Genomic DNA, 18,866 nt, shown 5'->3' with positions numbered 1-18,866 from the left:
GTCGATTCTCTTTTTTTTTCCTTTTTTTTTTCTTTTCTTTTTTTTTTTTTTCATTTCTTCCTTTTGTTCTCGATTAGAAAATTAATTGTCACCTCGATTATTTCGCAATTATTAATAATATAAATATTGTCATAGTTTATAATTAATATGCACGGTATGGTATTTAATTTATAACAGCGCAAAAGTGGTAAATATTATTTTTAACTTTATATAATTACTTCTTCTTTTTCGACGATAACAAAAGTTAATTTTTAATGGGTTTTAATAATAAGTTAATAACACTTCTTATTGTTACAAATTTTCTATTAGTTTCATTTGTGTTATTGTTTTTGAGTTTTTCTCTTTTATCCTTTTACAATGCTATACTATAATGATCGATCATTAGTACATTGTACTCGAGTTTGTTATGAAATAGAAAACATATATATATATATACTTACTTTAAAAATTAAGTGAATTTAATTATATATAAATATAACGATCGCAAGGAGCGTGTGTTGAATGAATGACGATAGAGATTCAGTGGAATTCAGGGTCACACGGTTTCAGGAGTCGGCCGCTAAATTATTTCGGTTCTTTGCTAATTTCGTCGTGGTATTTCATGGCGTTCGCCATGACTCTGCACGAAGAAGCAGAAGTCTCATTCGTTTTATTATATATGATTCTTTCTCTTTCTTATCTCGATAAACTTTCAATTTTTAAATAATTAAAAAATCTGCAAAAAAAAATAAATTATTTAAACATGTATTGAATATTATATAATTATATATTATAATTATTTAATGTATATATATATATATAATTACATATACATATATGTATCTATATGTCTATATATATATATAAAGTAAATATTTTGCTGAGAGAAACCATGAGGAGTGTAAGAAATCAAATCTCAAAACTAATAAATCTTATTTTGTTTTAAGGATCTTTCGTAAGATCGATCAAACTCATGAATTTATCGATTTATCTGAATATCTATGAAGATCTATGAGAAAAAAAGAGAGAGTGAGAGAGAGAGAGAGAGAGAGAGAGAAACCGTTCGATTAAATCTCGTGCGTCACAACGATGATATAGTACTTACTTGTCGAATTGAAAGAACGTTTCTCTCTCTCTCTCTCTCTCTCTCTCTTTTCTTTAACGTGCCTGGAAGGAAGATGAAATCATCTTGTTCTTTCATTATCCGATACATAGATAAGAACGTGCGTCAAAGGTGATATCGCTCTCGTATCTTATCGATTTCTCCTCTCTCTCTCTCTCTCTCTCTCTCTCCCTCTCTCTTTTTCTCTCTTTTTCTCTCTATCTATCTATCTATCTATCTATCTAGCGTCGTACGGTTTCTCGATCATAATCGCATCTCGTAAATAATACTTCTCTCTTAAAATATGTTTTATAAAGAAGATGCAAAAGAAGGAAGCTGTTCTATCTTTTGGATGAAAGTTCAATGATCAAACATAAAACGTGACTTCGTGACAACTTTTAAAATCGAGAATAACAATTCTTTTTTATTTTCTTAATTTTTTTTTCTTTTTTCTTACTTTTTCTTTCTCTCCTTTTCTACTCTCTCTTTCTCGCTCTCTCTCTCTCTTTTTTTTCTTTTTCCTTTTCCTTTAGAACTCGTCACGAGATAGTGATGTATGTTTTAAGGGTGAGGGAAAGGAAAAAAAGAAAGAAAAAAGAAAAAGAAAAAGAATAAATAATTGCCCTTTTCTCGATTTGTTCTAACCGATGACACAATACCTACTTCAAACAATAGATACCTTCATAGACAATAGTTAATAAGCTACTAGAGGTTAGTTCGAAGTTTCAAAACTCTATAGTATAAAACGATGCGCTTGACCTGCTTTAACCGTACAGACTCTAGGTAAGGTTTAGAAATAAATGTTCCCTGAGACGGATCAGATTCTAGACAAATTGATTTACGTTCGTTTAGCTCGAAATAAATTATACTATGATAAATGATATATATAATATATTAGAATGGTATATATATATATATATATATATATATATATATATATTATTTTATTAATATATTTTATTAATATCTATGGATTGTTATTCTAGACGAATTACCTCTTATAGTATAGGTAATACATTATAATAAATAATGTAAAAAACAAATTAATATATTTATATAGTTATATGTATCGTATAACTAAATTAAATCGTTAAATATTTTTAGATATTTATAATTAATCGTTAAATTGAATTTTGTTGTAATAGGTGAAAGAAAAACATTAATTTATATTTTATTCATCAAACAATTGAATTTGAACAAATTCTACTAAATATGTATGGATATTAATAACGAATAATTAAAACGAGAGATTAATTTTTGTTATCGTAGAAATAGAAAATTATTAATCGCGAAATTATAAATCGACAAATCGATGTATATACGAGGAAAGAAAAAAAAAAAAAAGAGAAAGAAAGAAAAAAAAAAGAAGAAAAAACGAAAGAAATACAAATTGGCTAACATTCGTTTATAAGTTATTAAAAATTTATCGTAAAGAAAATATTATTTTCGTTTAATATCGAAGAATATTTAAAGTCAGGCTTAATATATTCCGTTTCATACATATGTATGAATGTATGTATCGGAACTTTAGAAACACGAGAGTATCATGATGATTTCCACGTGATATATTAGAAATCTTTAAAATGATTCACGCATAAATCTTGTAATATCAAGTAACTCTTTAATGTTCATTAACAAGCGAAATACAAATTTTCCATTGACTTCTCTTCAACGAAGATATCCAAACAGCCTTGTAACGTTTGAGAAGTTTTTCTAACGGAGCAACGAACACACATTCGGGTATTTGATATCGAGGTTAAAGAAACGATTCATACATCAAGGTTGTATTTCGAATGAAAAAAAAAAAAAAAAGAAAATATTTTCTTGTAAATTAAAAAATTTCGTACCACGAGCGTGATAAAAAAGTTTGCCAGGGAACGTTGCATAAGAATCAATCGCTCTTTTTTTTCTTTTCTTTTTTTTTTTTTCGAAGAACTTTCAACGTTCCTTTCGATTCGTCTTCTTTCGATTTATAAGCCTAACTCGAAACTGCAAGACTAATTGGAACGATTAATCGAAAGTTTTCGAAAAAAATTCAATGATTAAAATCGATGAAGACAAAAATCATCAGCTCTGAACGTTTTCCCGTCTGAAAATAATCCATACAAATGTGTACATGTGTATATATATATATATTTATAGTTAAACAAAAAAGAAAAAAAAAATTATGAAGAAAAGATAATAACGGGATATGGGAGTATACATTGTAAGATGAAATTTTTGGAAAATTATTTCGTTAACGACATTTTCTATGCGATGACGGCAGTGCGCTTGTGAGCCCTGAAAGTCTATAAGCCGCCGAAGAGTATTTTTGTCCGTGGATATTATCGATTGCATATACCCTGCTGCTCCCCTCTCTCTCTCTCTCTCTCTCTCTCTCTCTCTCTCTCTCTCTCTCTCTCTCTCTCTCTCTTTCTCTCCCCCCTCTCTTTCTCTCTCTTTCTCTCCCACCCACGTCTTTTCCTATCCGACTTTTTTTTCTTTCTTTACCACGGTTTGTATACAGGCCTCCAAGACAGACTCCAAGACAAGACCGATCTACGTACTTATTCTCTTTCAGTATTTCAAAGATAACATGTGCGTTTCATAATTTCTTACCAATACTACTTGTTTTCTTTTAATCGACGCGCAATTAATTATATATCTATAAGAGAGATATATAAAAATAGAAAGATAGAAAGAAAGAGAGAGAGAGAGAGAGAGAGAGAGAGAGAGAGAGAGAGAGAGAGAGAGAGAGAAAGGGAACAAAGGCAAAGATTGAAAAAAGAAAAGATAAGAAAAGAAAAAGAAAGAAAAAAAAAAGGATAGAAATAAAGTAAAAGTAAAGAAGAAGAAAAAGAAAAGAGAAAAAAAAAAAGGAAAATTCCTCACATTCCTCGATTTACGTAAATTCGTTTATGTAAACGAATCGACTGATACGAATCAAAGAATAACAAACGCAAAAGAACTTACACGCGTGCTAGACGCATGCAGAACGGACGTTATCGTTTTTCATGAATGAAAAATCATGAAGGTCAGATAGAAAGAGTTATAATTATAAAATATCACGCAATATCAATAAAGCGATATAAAAGTGGAACCGATGTTAGTCGTTCGATCGTTGTAAATCGGTAGCTACGACGATCTTTCGTTGGTTGAGATATCCAAAACGTTGTACGAAAAGAGGGCAGCCCTGTCCTCCTTTTTGTGCCTGTTCAAAAGATAATACTTGGATATTCCAGGCATAGGAAAGAGAGAGAGAGAGAAAGAGAGAGAGAGAGAGAGAGAGAGAGTAAAAGCTTCTTTAGAGGAAGATCCACTGGAATTTCAGCGATTCGTTGCTACTTGACCGCATCGCCGACCTATAAATAGTCGAAATAATCACGTGATCCTCCTCGCATACCGGATTGCACACGTGGACATAAATAAATAGCACCTTTCAACCTTACGTCGTACTTTCAAATTGCGATCGACGCCGATCGAGAGCCCTCCTCCTTTCCCTCCTCCTCTTAGTACTCCTCTTTCTTCTCTTAACACTTCCCTTTTAACTCTTACCGAAGCTTCTACCGATATTCAAAATTACGTCAATGCCTATCGATCCTCCCTTTAATCCCTCCCTCTCTCCCTTCCTCCTTCCTCCCCTCCTCAGTCTCTCTCTCTCTCTCTCTCTCTCTCTCTCTCTCTGTCTCCTCCTCCCTCTATCTACCAAAGCAACCAAATCAAATTAGTTGCTTTTTCATTCCATTGCAATGGATTAATTCAGAGACAGTTTCTCAATGAGAAGGGTTAGCTGACCGCAAAAATTCGTTTCATTGACTTTGAAATTGACTTTGAATTATACGAACTACATTATACCCTACTTCGGATATCTACCTTTTTTTAAATTTTTATAATGACAATCTTGAAAATTATAGCTTGTTTCAGATCTATAACGGTTCTTCCATTGGGTCTGTCATTTAATCGCAGGATTCAATATTTATTTAATGTATCTTAGTTCAAGATACTTACTGATGATGATTCATATACTGATGTATAAATAGAAATAACTAGATATAGAAATATCTATATACATACATATATATATATATATATATATATATATATATATATATATATATTCTTTCGCTGTTTATTCATGAACATATGTTTAAATAAAAACTTCTATGCTTCATGTAATTTGATGATAAAAATTCTCTCTCTTTCTCTTCTTAGCTAGTCTTCTAAGTTCTCATTTGAAAATCTTTAAAAGCTTTAAGCTTTCAGCTTTGATCCTAATAGTTGCTAAAAGCATGGTCCATCGACAGTCCAAATAAAAAAGATTATCCGACCAGAATTTTTTTCTTTTTTTTTTTTTTTTAAAGTTATCACAGAAAGAGGATTATCGTGCAGAGAACTCAATATCAATATGTATCGTCGTCGAAGAATTTTTATATTTTTCTTGATACCTGGGTATATCAATTTTTTTTTTCTCTTAATATCTATTGTTATTCGATCATTCCGAGATCAAAGGAGGGAGGGGGTGGGGCTGATAGCATATTGCAAAGTGAAGTGATTACACTTTGAGGATGAGGAACCTAACTTGGCACCAAAATGGCGGAGGTATAGAATGGTCGAAGGTGGCACGCTTTTCACGGCAAAGACCAGTGGCGTTAAACGATCTTCTCGATATCGTTATTTCTCGTGAGAAGAAAAATAATAAGAAAAAAAAAAATAATTTAGCCTTCTACTTCCATCGATTCAATATCGAAACAATTTTCTTTTTTCTTTTTTTCTTTTTTTTTCAATCTTTTCAAAACACTTCCCTTCTTTTCCTTATAATCTCCTATAGAAATGTTCATTCGCGATGGGATAAAATAAAAAAAAAAAAAAAAAAAAAAGAAAAAAGAAAATCTGAATCCGTCGAAAATAATCGTCACTTCATTCGTCGAAGGAGAGAAGCTTTCCTTCTAAAAAAAAAAAAAAAAAGAAAAAAAAAGAAAAAAAAAGAAAAAAAGAAAAGAAAATATTTAATTCGAAGAGAAACTCGATTGTGATAAATCGATATGTTTTTTGAAATGTAAATCTGAATAGTAGTTGGAAATTTATTGATTACCAACGCCTTTGAACCTTACCACTTTGAACCCGCAACTTGTCTTTCTCTTTCTCTCTCTCTCTCTCTCTATATATATATATATATCTATCTACGTCTCTCCTTCCTTTTTTCTCACCCCCTAGAAGTACACCCTCGAATGACGTCATAGGAAAACGGCGTGGCGCCAGCGCAGCCCTCGGACTGACGTCAACTCGCACCGATTCTACTACTCTATTCTCTGCTAGCTACGAAGCGAAGCCCGTTGGCCCGGTAACTTTCGCAAACTTTCCTTTTGTATGTTTATCTATATACATTATTACTATTACATAATATATAGAAAATAGTTTGATAAGGACGAATGAAGTGTAGACAATAGCAATTACTTAAATATCGTCTTTACTCGAATAATTTTGTCGCGTTGAAACGATCAATTCGTTCAATTGCATCTTTTGTCTTTTACTTTTTTCTTTTTCTTTCTTTCTTTTTTTTTTTTTTTTTTGAAGTTTCCCTTTCATCGTACATTTTCCCCTTTTCTTCGCGCTCTTTATCGAATTTTGAGAAACATGTTTTTTATTTTTTTTTATTTTTTTTTTTCTTTGATTTCAGCGATGAACTTCGCGTTGAAATTTTTTCAGTATTATTTATTATAAAATATTATCGAAGATAATTTTCATGGAAGTTTTGTTTTCGTAAGAATTAATCAACGAAATATTATGTAAAAATATATGGACATAATGAAAAGAAATAAATACTTGTAGAAATCTAAAGAGAGAGAGAGAGAGAGAGAGAGAGAGAGAGAGAAAGAGAGAATATCATTTATTATAAAAATATGTTAAATATATCGTGATGTTTTAATGAGCATAAATTATCCAGAGAAATTAATCGAAAAAAGGGGGGGGGAGAAAGAAAAAGAAAAAGGAAAAAAACGAAGAACAAAGATAAAGGAGATATTTTTAATATACTTCTTCTTCGATAACGACACGTGTTCGCTTTAGCAAACACGCTAAATGAATGTGTTCTACTTGTAAATCAAATTTATTGGAATTTCCGATACTATATCATAAATTATAACAATAACTTCAAAACTTTTCCTGTATATATACATACACACATATATATATATTTATTAAAGTACATACATATATAAATCTATTATACATATATATATATATATAGATGTACATATGTATATATGTTCTCGTTTACGTCTCTACGTTGGGCTTACGTCCACAGGCCGTTATCTATACGATTCATTGTCAGCGATGCGTAGCAACGAGCTTATGGACGGATCTCTCTTTTTATTGTCGCGAGGATGACGTCAATGCTCTCTAATCTTGGCACTCACTTCCGAAAATTATAATGCCCGCATCGGTGTGGTCTCTGCGATGTTCATCGACTCTGCTTCTGAATGATTATTCGTTTCCTGATTTCGACCCTCACATCTTTTTCGAGTGATACGACCCGTTCCATATTTTATATACATATATCTATACACACACATACACACTTATATGTACCTTTTTGTACGTGTATATGTGTGTGCATATAAATATGTATATATATATATATATCTAAATATTCAAAAAGGGGTCTTTTTGTATTAGTTTGCTCTCAAGATATCAACGAGCTTTTGAAAGAAAGAAATATTTATGTCTTTCAATGTTACTATAGCAATTGGAATAGAAGGGAATCTTTTCTTTTTATTTATATTCTTTAAGATATAAGAATATTCGTACGTTATATTTAATCAGATATCATTCATCTGACGTTAATAACATTATTTTCTTATTTATCTCTTTGTTTACAATATATTTATTTTCCATTCGTCTATATCGATTATGTATATATATATATATACACATATATAAATGTATATGTGAATAGATCTTCGATCCTATTCAGACTGGGTCTTGACTACTATTGCATAATCTTCGATTTCTCGAAACGACTACGACGAATTTTTTGGCTATCTTTCAAATATGAACAAAAGCAATTTGCCCGGAGAATTTTCTGATGACGAATGATAAAAAATCGTAACAATATTTACATCGTTATATCGAAATAAATCATAATAATAAAAATTGAACGAAGGGAATTGAATGAGTCACCCTCTCTCCTTCTCTCTCTCTCTCTCTCTCTCTTTCTCTATGTGTGCGCGCGTGTGTATTCTACTAAAGTCATATAAATTAATATGTAATATTATTATTCGCGTCATCCGTGTCCTGACTTTTTTTTTCCCCTTTCTTTCTCTCTTTTTTTTTTTTTTTTTTCTTTTTAATGACGCAAACCTTAATGGGTCGTAACGGGTTGAAGTACATAGCGTTGCAACGTTAGAAACGTCATCGTACCAAAGTTTCCTTTATCGATTCGAACGAAGCCGACGACGTTTAGCTAGAGTCGAGGAAGATTACGTAACTGGTCTAAACCAAGGTCAAAAGGTAAAACAACGAGAGAGCTCTTTGCAAATCGGAAGGTCTCTCTTTGACTATCTATTTTTTCTAGGAGTAATATATGCACATGTAATCATTTTCATGGGAATTATTTATCTTAGATTCTTCTTTTTTTTCTCTTGTTTCTTTTTCTTCTTTTTTTTTTTTTTGACTAATGACATCATAAAAAATTAACGAATCTTTAGAATTAAATAATGATGATTTTAATAGAAAAAGTTATGATAATTGGTTTTTTTTTTACCCCCGTAAAATATTACATTCATTTCGTCATTGATTTCTTTACGTACGTCAGAAAGGAATAAGAAAGACGAAGTAAACGTTTAATTATTTGATTCATAATAAGAGATTTATTAACATTATTATAAATAACATAAACGTTATCTTGACAATAAGTATGAAATATTTGGCGTTATACATAGATCGTCGACTGGTTATATAAATTTTGTTATAAAAAATCATTTGTAAGAATTTCAATCTATATTTATTAATTGTATTACATTTTGTTTATTCGTAACTTGAATAATTTTAATTCAATGTTTCGTTATATCGCATTGTACGTATGTTTATTTTTAACGCGCAAATCTAAAATTATAATACATTTATATATGAGAAAGAGATTTTTGTTTTTATATATATATATATAGGTATATATTTTATAAAAGATATATATATATATATATATATATATATATATATCTTTTATCGTTGTTACAATTCTTCAATTTATCTTATATATATGTATATGTGTATAATCGTATAATAAATTAATACTAGAAATTGCCTTATATATTATTAGCGACAGGTCAAAAATTTAATATGTCGATTGAACCTCCAAATGAAAAATATTTTTGACTCGTCCACGATCCCAAATACAGTTTGTAGAAAACGTGAGGATAAATGAATAAGGGAATATAAAAGAAAAAGAAGAAGAAGAAGAAGAAAAAAAAAATAATAATAATACAATAAAAACTCACAATGATATTCCCCAATTTCGTCGTTGCTTTGCATCACGTTCGACAATATTATTTAACAAATGAATTTTCTCATTAAAATGTTTCGGTCGAAATTGATGCTAAGGATCGGTAATATCATTGATATTATTGCTGATACCAATGATTCAGATTGATTATTATAATTACGATCGATCGAACATAACATTAAACATATCCTGCACGTTACTCCTCTAACATTCTTATTACACGCACGCACACGTACACATATTGTATGTAATGCATCGGCAATGAAATAAATAGATATGCGAATGATTATGTATGTATATATGTATGTATGTATGTATGTATGTTTTCGAATTGACGATACGTTTTGAAATAATAATTAAATAATAATAATAATAATAATAACAAATTATTTTTTATCACTTTTTCTTGCATTTTTTTTTCAAATCATTTATCAGACTACTTTATATCGAATATATATATATATATATACACATATGATATGTTCGATTACTTAATACATTTAGATCGATCAAAATCGTATCGCAATGTTTTATTAATTATGTCAGAAAGAATGAAATGATATATGCTGAGATAAAGTATGTTAATCGTAGCGCAAAATAAAAAGTGAATATTATAGTAATAAAGGAACATGATCCGGCGTATAAGCTGTTATTTGCGATAAAAGATAGAGAGAGAGAGAGAGAGAGAGATAGAGAGAGAGAGAGAAAGAGATAGAGAATAGAAGAAAGAGAAATTAAGCTTCTTCGTCAGGCCATTCGAAATTCTCCTCGACGATGGCAGTACCACCGGTGGTTACAGGTTGAGATTGTCCGTCTGGTTCCTCAACGAAAGGATCCATGGAAATATCTTCGACTTCGTACTCTACTACGTTATCTTCTTCTTCGATCTATAACACAAGTACAAACGATATTGATAAATATTAATCTTAATAGATTCAACAATCGATTTGTAATAAGAGAAATATTTCTTTTTCCTTTTTTTTTTCTTTTTCTTTTTTTTTTTTTTTTACCTTCGTATCCTCGTCCGTCGGCGGAAGCTCAAACGCTTTCTCCTCCATCTCTTGATCGGTTATCTCGGAAAAAAGTTGATCCTCGCGTGAATGATCGGCATCCTTTTTATTGTCATTAATGCCGAGGGACACTTCAGCCAATCGTTCTTCTCTTTCCTGCCTTTGACGAACCTCCTCCGCGCGTTCCTCGATAAGCATCCTCTCGTGTTCCTCCATTAGAGCACGGAGCTTTTCAGCATTGATTTGTCTGAACGACAACGGGAAAAAGTTCGTAAGAAAGGAAAAAAAGAAGAAAAAGAAAAAAGAAAAGTAAAATAAAATAAAAGAATTCAATTCGATGCAATTTCTATGTCCAGTTTCCCAAAGACGTATCCAGCGTAAAGTGCACCTACGGCAAATCTAGGGACGCTTACCCCTTTCCTTTGCCCCTGACCCTTTCTCCCTCCCATTGTTCCTATGCATGCACACCGTTTCAGTCGTTACTTTTCTTTTTTTTTCTTTCTCTTTTTTTTTTTTTCTTTTTTTTCTTCTTGTTTAGGATTTTACTTCCATCAAATACTAATTTCATCGTACGTTTTTTTTTCTCCGAATTAATTAATTTTGTTCGAAAAAGAGAAAATAAAATAAATAAATAAATAAAAATAAAAAAACCATGAAGAAAAGAAAGAAAGAAAGAAAGAAAAAAATGCTATTACTTTAATGATTATTTTTTTCATTGTATCTCTTGGCTTCGTTTTTTCGTCCTATTCGTTTCATCTTAGATATGACTCTTCTTCTCTCTCTCTCTCTCTCTTTTTTTTTTTCTTCTCACCTTTCAGCTTCTTCCAAACGAAGGATCTCAGTACGTTCCTTTTCTAATTTTTCTTCCTCCATTTTCCTTTCGGCTTCTGCCTTCTCTACCTCAAGGATCTCATTAAGATGTGCTTTTCGATTCAAATCAATCTGCAAAGCCTCCCATGCCTTTTCCTCCTCCATCTCGTACTTCGTTATTTGTACCTCCATAGCCTCTTTCTTCTCCTCTTCGGTTCTATAAAATATCAAGAATTAAATGAACGGATACATTAGTTCTTTTTTATTTGTTACGTATCATTGAATTTTTCCTTTCTCTCTCTCTCTCTCTCTCTCTCTCTCTCTCGTTTTTCTTTTCTTTTGTAAGATTCTAAGAGTAATAATCTATTACCTGGATTCTTCTTCAACTTTAAGCAAATATTCTTGAGCTCTTTTTGCCGCATCTTGTTTATCTTGCTTCACTGAAACAATATTTTCGATTGTCCTCAATTTTTCTTTTACGCGAGCAAAAAATTTTATTATTTATATATATATATATATATATATATATAAAAATATATACGTATATAAACAAATTTCGTAATTATACGATGTGATATATATATGTGTATATAATTTTTATATTAATTTATATTAATTTATATATATATATATATATATATATATTTTTTTTTATTAATCTTATAAATAATAAAATTTTTATGTAATAAATAATATATATATATTGTATACCTATAAATACATATTAGGTCTTAGATACATAGGTACGAACATATATTAAAATAGGTAAATTCGACGTGACATAAGATAATAAAAGGTTTTAAAGATGCAATTTAAAACATGACAAAGGATATTATCTTAGTTTTGGTAGACTCAAGATATTGATTATTATATATAAATATATATATATATATCAATATTAGGAAATTTGCACAGACACATTGAATCGTGCAAAAGATAACATAGAATGGAATAGAAAAAAAAATTATTCAAATTCTCCTTTGTGTTTTTCGATATTTAATGATATTTATTTATAAACGAAATCGAGAGATTTATAACCTACCCTCTTCCGTTTCACCCTCTGGTTGATCCTTTTCACTTACAAGTTCGTTACTCTCTGTCGCAGGAGTAGCTTCGATGATCTCTGATTCTTCAATTGGTTTCGTTTCTATTTCCTGCGCAACTATCGATTTCGATTCTTCTACGATCTCTGTTATATCTACTGCAGCAGTTTCTACCGTTGACTCTACTTTTGATTCTACTGTTGACTCTACTTTCGGTTCCACCTTTACTTGCTCTTCCACTTTTTCTTCAAAAAGATTTTCTGATTGTTGGACGTTTGCAACTTCTATCTCAATTGGCATATCTTTCGTTGGTTCCTCTTTCGTTGGTTCCTCTTTCAGAGGTTCCTCTTTCGGAGGTTCCTCTTTCGGAGATTCCTCTACGATTTCTAGTTGCTTTTGATCAGATACCAAAGATTCCGTAAGAGCTATTACCTCCTCTACCTTTTCTTCCTTTTCCTTAACAGATTCTGCTAATAATTCAGGCTCCTTCGAAGTTTCCTTCATTGGACATATTTCCTTTAAATTGGACATTTCCACTTTTGTTTCAATCTTCTTCTCTACTTCCGCTTGCTTTGATTTTTTAATCTTAGATTCCTTAGCCAGTTTAGCTTTTGGTTTAACATCCTCCTGTATCGGTTCTTCCATTAAAACTTTCTTATCTTCTATAACAGTTTCTTTCTCTTCCGCTAGAGGTTTCTCCTCTTCTATCAAAGTTTCTTTCTTCTCTGCCACAATCTTCGTCTCTTCTGATATAATTTTCTTCTCTTCCTTTACGATTATCTTTTCTTCGGGTAAATTCGTCTTCTCTTCTGCCACATTTGTCTTCTCTTCCAGTATTGGTTTCACTTCTACGAGTATACAGGGAACCCGCGTACGAAAACGTAGACATATATATATATGTATTAAAGGGATTATATCAGGTATGAGAGAGAGAGAGAGAGAGAGAGAGAGAGAGAGAGAAACATTACTAGAGTAAATCACTTTTGATAAGATTTGAGCTTACCTCTTTTCACAATCGATTCGCTCCATTCGGTTTCTAGGGCACGGGCTAGAATTTTGTGTAGAATGTCAGACACAGATACGTAGATATACGATTAGTGTAATAATTTCGATTATTGGAATGGAAGCATTATTGAGATTTCTTGGACAATAAGTTGGCACCGATGAACGAACGAACGAACGAACGAACGCAATAATTATCTCATATACGTATATCCAGTTACTAACCCTTTCTGAGTTCTCTCTCAGTCATCGGTTGATCCGGTGCTGGGTGCGGTACATGAAACATAAATGATCGTTTAACGAGAGAAAGCTCGTATGATAATTCAATCAACGATTCATTTTTAATAACGATAAAGCCGTACGCCCAAAACCGAGAAATAGAGAAGCTGCGATAAATTGCCTGTGGAATTCAAATACACATTTAAGCTAAAAAAAGTGATGCATCGTCGATGAGCATAAACGACAATTCAAATTCTTCAGGATTTCTACAGAGCGCGTAGATTTTTAACAGGGCGTTAAAAAAAAATAAATAAAACAAGAACACTCAATAAAGAAATTGTCGACGGGGGGGGGGGGGGTGGGATTGTATGGTTAAGTAAGCCAAGGTAAATATTTGTTGTCGCATAATATGGGACCGAAAACATTTATATTCTTATATACAGGCACAAACTTTACGACTGACTTTTAAAAATCATTCTGTAAAAGTAATGTATAAATTTGCTCTTTGCCCTCTCTTCCCCACTCCACTCCACTCCACTTCACTTCACCCCAGCCCCAAAGAGCAAGCAAATTGTAATTTCTACAACTTGACAACTTGATCGCTTCATCGATCTCATCAATTGTCTAATCAAAAGAAGATGAAGAAGAAAAAAAAAAGAATTGTTTGGCCTTGACTACTCCTCGCAGTTTGTGCATTAAATAGTCGACAACAATCCTGTATATAAGAAATTATATACATACGTAGATAAATTTCAAGCGTGCAGCAATAATATCAAACGAATTATCGTGAATAAGCTCTCTCTCTATATATATATATGCGTGTGTACGATGGTGTGTGACAAATGAATCGGATTGCAAATGAATAATTAATTGTTATAAAGGTCGGCATTTCGCGAGATTACCAGAATTATTTTTATTCGATTACGTATCAGTTCTTTTTTTTATTCGTTAAATTAAATCGTAGATCGTCTTGATCGGATAGATCATTGATAGAATGATTTTTTGTACGATCTTTTCGTTCTTGTTTTTCTTCTTTCTTTCTTTCTTTCTTTTTTTTTTTTTTTTTTTTTTTTCTTTTTACTCATCATATAATTATAGTAATCAAGAGTATTAATATTGACGCTCGATGTGTGCGTGAAACAATCAATAGAAATAATGTCGAATAATATAAGCACATATACATATCGTATACATATACATAAATATGTATATAGTAAACGTAAGCTTAATGCGTAATGGCGTAATCAGATGAATCGATCGAATATGCATTTAAACACTGTGCTTTTTGTGTCGCGTCGATCAGGATGGAAAAAGAAAAAACAAGAAAAAAAAGTATAAATAAATCAATCAAAAAATAAAAGAAAAAAGTTACGGACGCGAGAGTAGCTCGATCGTACAACCATTTGCAAACATTCTTTTTTTTTTTTTTCTTTTTTTTTTTATATATCTTTTTTCTTGATCGTTCAATCTCGATAAAAGAAAAGATAATCTGATAATAATAAATATTCGTCGACGAACGTTCGTCGTTCAACGAGCTACTTTCCTTTCCGTTCGCATTTGTAAAACTCAATACGTACACGCAAAATTTATTTAGACGCATATTTATGTTAGAATTCGTAACAGCTGACAAATTATTCCTCAATTTGCAGATATTACAATTGATCACCACAATGATCATCACTCAAGACACTCTCGATAGCTGGCTTTATTTTGTCACCCTTACTTGGGCTCTTACAATTTCGATATTAAATTTATATTAAAATTTGCAAAGCATGTTTATAGTAACGCTTACCTCGAATTTTTGGATCGGATTCGTTTCATTAGGCGACTTAAATCGAACTTAATTATCTTACGCATTGGATATATCCGTCGAAGAAAAAAGTGATCGACGTTTTTCTTTTTTTTTTTTTTTTTTTTCTTTTTTTTTGTATTTCTTTTTTCCTTTTTCACGCGTACCTCTCTCTATAAAAAAAAAAGAAGAAAAAAAAAATCTATTGAACGACGTAACTTTTTTTTTTTTTTTTTTTTTTTTTTTTTATTGATTCTGTGCGACGATACGCTCGAAGAAGAAGAAGAAGAAGAAGAAGAAAAAAAAGAAAAGAAACGAAACGTGTCTCCGATATGCATAATGACGTGTATTAACGATTTTTCATATTACAAGTTTCGTGCGAGGTTTTTTTTTATAATATTTTTTTTTTTTCGAATCACTTTGCACTTTCTATATTCTTAGATTGATAACGATAAATACGATATGAATAATAAATAAGTGAAAACGATCACGGTCCTATGAATGTAACTCGTTATCGGGGAGTTACACAAATAAATAAATAAATAAATAAATAAATAAATAAATAATAATAATAATAATAAAATATATCTATATATATATATATATATATATTTATATATATATATTTTATCAAATATACCTATCTATTATTATCATAATCGCGTAGAGAAGATTTTTCTAATCGTGATAATTAATTCGATAAATCATTCTATAATAAACATGTGTATATGCATACATATGCACACATATATTATACGATATATCATGAAAGAAAGAAATATAGGACGGTTTTAATAGTATTAATAGTTTTCATAAAAGGTCAATCATTCTTCGTTTTCCTTCTCCTCCTTTTCTTCCTTCTCCTCATCCTCATTATCCTTCTCCTTTTTGGCTTTAGTTGGATCCTCGTATAGTTCTGGAACGCGATCCCTCCACGAGCCCTTGCCTGAAACGTTTAAAAAAATCGCTCTGCTTGTTCTTCTGCAAATGCTGCCTCGATCATGGAGATCATGGAGAATCGCATGAAAAAAATTCTCAGATGCGTCTTCCAGTTGGATCTATAGTGTGTCAGTGCTCGGCTTCTGTTTCTGTCTTTGTCTCTCTGTCCCTCTCTCTCTCTCTCTCTCTCTCTCTCTCTCTTAAAATGCGTTGTCATTGCAGCCGTCATCGCGGCGTACTCATCGTCGGGAAAAATCCTCCTCTCGATCTCGATCTCGTTCTTTTTCTCGATCTCGATCTCGTTTTCTTTACCGCTTCCACCGATCGCTCGTTTTCATTTTAATACACAAATATACACAAAATCAAACGAAACACGAATTCCCACAGTAGTAATACCATCGGCTTCCTTACGAGAAACATTCGCTTTCGTTTTTATCGCTTCCTTTTTTATTTTTTATTTTTCTTTTTTATTTTTCTTTTTCTTTTTCTTTTTCTTTTTTGTTACCAATTTTTATCTCGCATTTATCATAATTTTGTTCTTTTTTTTTTCTTTTTCCCTTATTTTCGTTTTCCGATCGAAACGATATATCGAAACGAAAAAAAGAAAACAAAAAGAAAAAGTATACTATATATGTATATTACTGCTACTGTTATTACTATTATTACTACTAATACTACTACTACTACGACGACGACAACGACAACAGTAACGTAAAATATACATATATATTATATAATTATAATGTCTCACACCGTCGTTCGCTATTTTACGATTATTAGACACAATATGTAAAGAAAAAAAGGTGGTAAAATAAAGATTTAAATACGAAACGAGATGGCAATAAAAAAAAGTACAAAAGAAAAGAGGAAACCAAAGAAAGAAAAAAAGAAAAAAAAGAAAAGAAAAAAAGGGAGAAACATTAAAATGTATGAAAAAGAGACAAATAGAATACATACATGTGGTACATATATGAATGTAAAAAAAACGAGCGAGGAAAAATTACGAGGAGGGAAAAAACCAAAAAAAGATAAGAAAAATCAAATGAACACATGTTCGTCATCATCATCATCATCATCATTATTATCATCATCATCATCATTATCATCATCATCATCATCATCATCATCATTATCATCATCATTATTATTATTATCGCCAGGCACAGCAGAAACGACAAATTTCTCAGACAATTTAATATACGGTGCCAATCTCAGTCCAAAAAGGAAACAAAAAAAAATACATATAAAATAAATACATACATAAAAAGAAAACGAAAATTGGAGATACGAGCTTTGGGGGGTGGGGGGAGACAAGATAGACAAAAAAAAGAAGAAAAAACAAAAAAATAGAAAAATGAAAAAAAAGGTTCACACGGACGGCGTCCCGCGGCCGTCTTTTCTTTTTATTTTATTTTTTTTTTTTTTTTATTTTCCTTTCTTTCATCTACTCAAAAATCATCTAGCCGAGACACTTTTCCGATCTTCAACGAGTTACGAGAGAAAGTGCTTTCTTTCTTTTTCTTTTACCCGTTTCAAATAATTTTTTTGTTTCTTTTTTCCTTTTTTTTCTTTTCTTTTTTCTTTTTCTTTTTTTTTTTTTCTTTTTTTAAATCGACCGATCCCACACAAAAGAGATCGCCGCTTTTTCATTCGTCGCTCGTTAAAGTCGGTCCGCAAAATCCGTAAGGATCGTCGACAAGATCGTCCTGTCGTTTAAATCTTTTTCAACTTCATAAACAACAAATACATTTCTCTTAGATACGAACAAATCAAATACGTTATAAGATATCCCATTTTTTTTTTTTTTTTTTTTTTTATTTACCATTACGTTTACCATTACGTATTATCTATAGAAAAGTTTATGACTTTTATCTCAATATCAATGAATTCGAATTGCGAACAACTCTGTGTGTGTATATATAATCAGGGATAAACAAATAGATATATATAAATGGATGATAGATCTTTCATAAATAAACAGGACAAACTTGTAACGACGTTTCCTTTAAAAAAATCTAGCTGCTGCATTTACATAGGATCAAAGTACGATTACTCACAAGCGTTGGCAGCAGCCTGCCGATTTTTTTGGTAGTAGCTCAAAAACTTAACGTCGTTCTTGATGTCGGATGGGCGAAGATCAGCTACTTTGTAGTAGGGTCTCCTGATGGATTGGGGCTTTCCAGCGACGTACTTGACGCATGCCAAATTTCCAAAATGTCCTCTTTCCGGTACGTCGTACCATGAAACAGCTTCCGCATCCTTCTTAGTATTGTTCTTACCGGATATCAATCGGCGAATATAATCACCACTGCGCATACGCTCCGGTATTATTTCTTCGGCAAAGTCGCTAAAATTATGAAAAAGACGTTCAAACGTCAAACGTCTTTTCTTTCTTTTTTTTTTACTATTTTTTCTCTCTTTTATTTTTTTTTTCGAATTTCCATCTTCCGATAAGAAATTCCCTTCATCATTCGCTTTCTATAAGATTTATCGA

At 31.2% G+C, this 18,866-nt stretch overlaps 1 protein-coding gene across 4 annotated transcripts in view; it reads right to left on the bottom strand.

Moving 5' to 3' along the window:
• Positions 1-9,332: 9,332 nt before the first annotated feature.
• LOC124430176 (chemotaxis regulatory protein ChePep-like) overlaps positions 9,333-18,866 on the bottom strand; it is a 20,373-nt gene continuing 10,839 nt past the window's right edge. For 3 of the 4 annotated variants that reach the window (XM_046976417.1, XM_046976408.1, XM_046976389.1), the window contains 8 exons: positions 18,430-18,719; positions 13,651-13,689; positions 13,427-13,471; positions 12,423-13,271; positions 11,751-11,820; positions 11,382-11,597; positions 10,571-10,817; positions 9,333-10,447 (listed from right to left, as the gene is read on the bottom strand). In XM_046976417.1, the coding sequence (XP_046832373.1) occupies positions 10,295-10,447; positions 10,571-10,817; positions 11,382-11,597; positions 11,751-11,820; positions 12,423-13,271; positions 13,427-13,471; positions 13,651-13,689; positions 18,430-18,719 (1,909 nt within the window). In that variant the 3' untranslated portion in view covers positions 9,333-10,294. The remainder of the gene's footprint in view (positions 10,448-10,570; positions 10,818-11,381; positions 11,598-11,750; positions 11,821-12,422; positions 13,272-13,426; positions 13,472-13,650; positions 13,690-18,429; positions 18,720-18,866) is intronic. The other variant, XM_046976398.1, reaches the window with a different exon arrangement.

The sequence above is a fragment of the Vespa crabro genome, chromosome 1, assembly GCF_910589235.1.
Source record: "Vespa crabro chromosome 1, iyVesCrab1.2, whole genome shotgun sequence".
In the NCBI taxonomy this organism is placed as follows: domain Eukaryota; kingdom Metazoa; phylum Arthropoda; class Insecta; order Hymenoptera; family Vespidae; genus Vespa; species Vespa crabro.
This window is presented reverse-complemented; position numbering and strand designations above follow the sequence as displayed.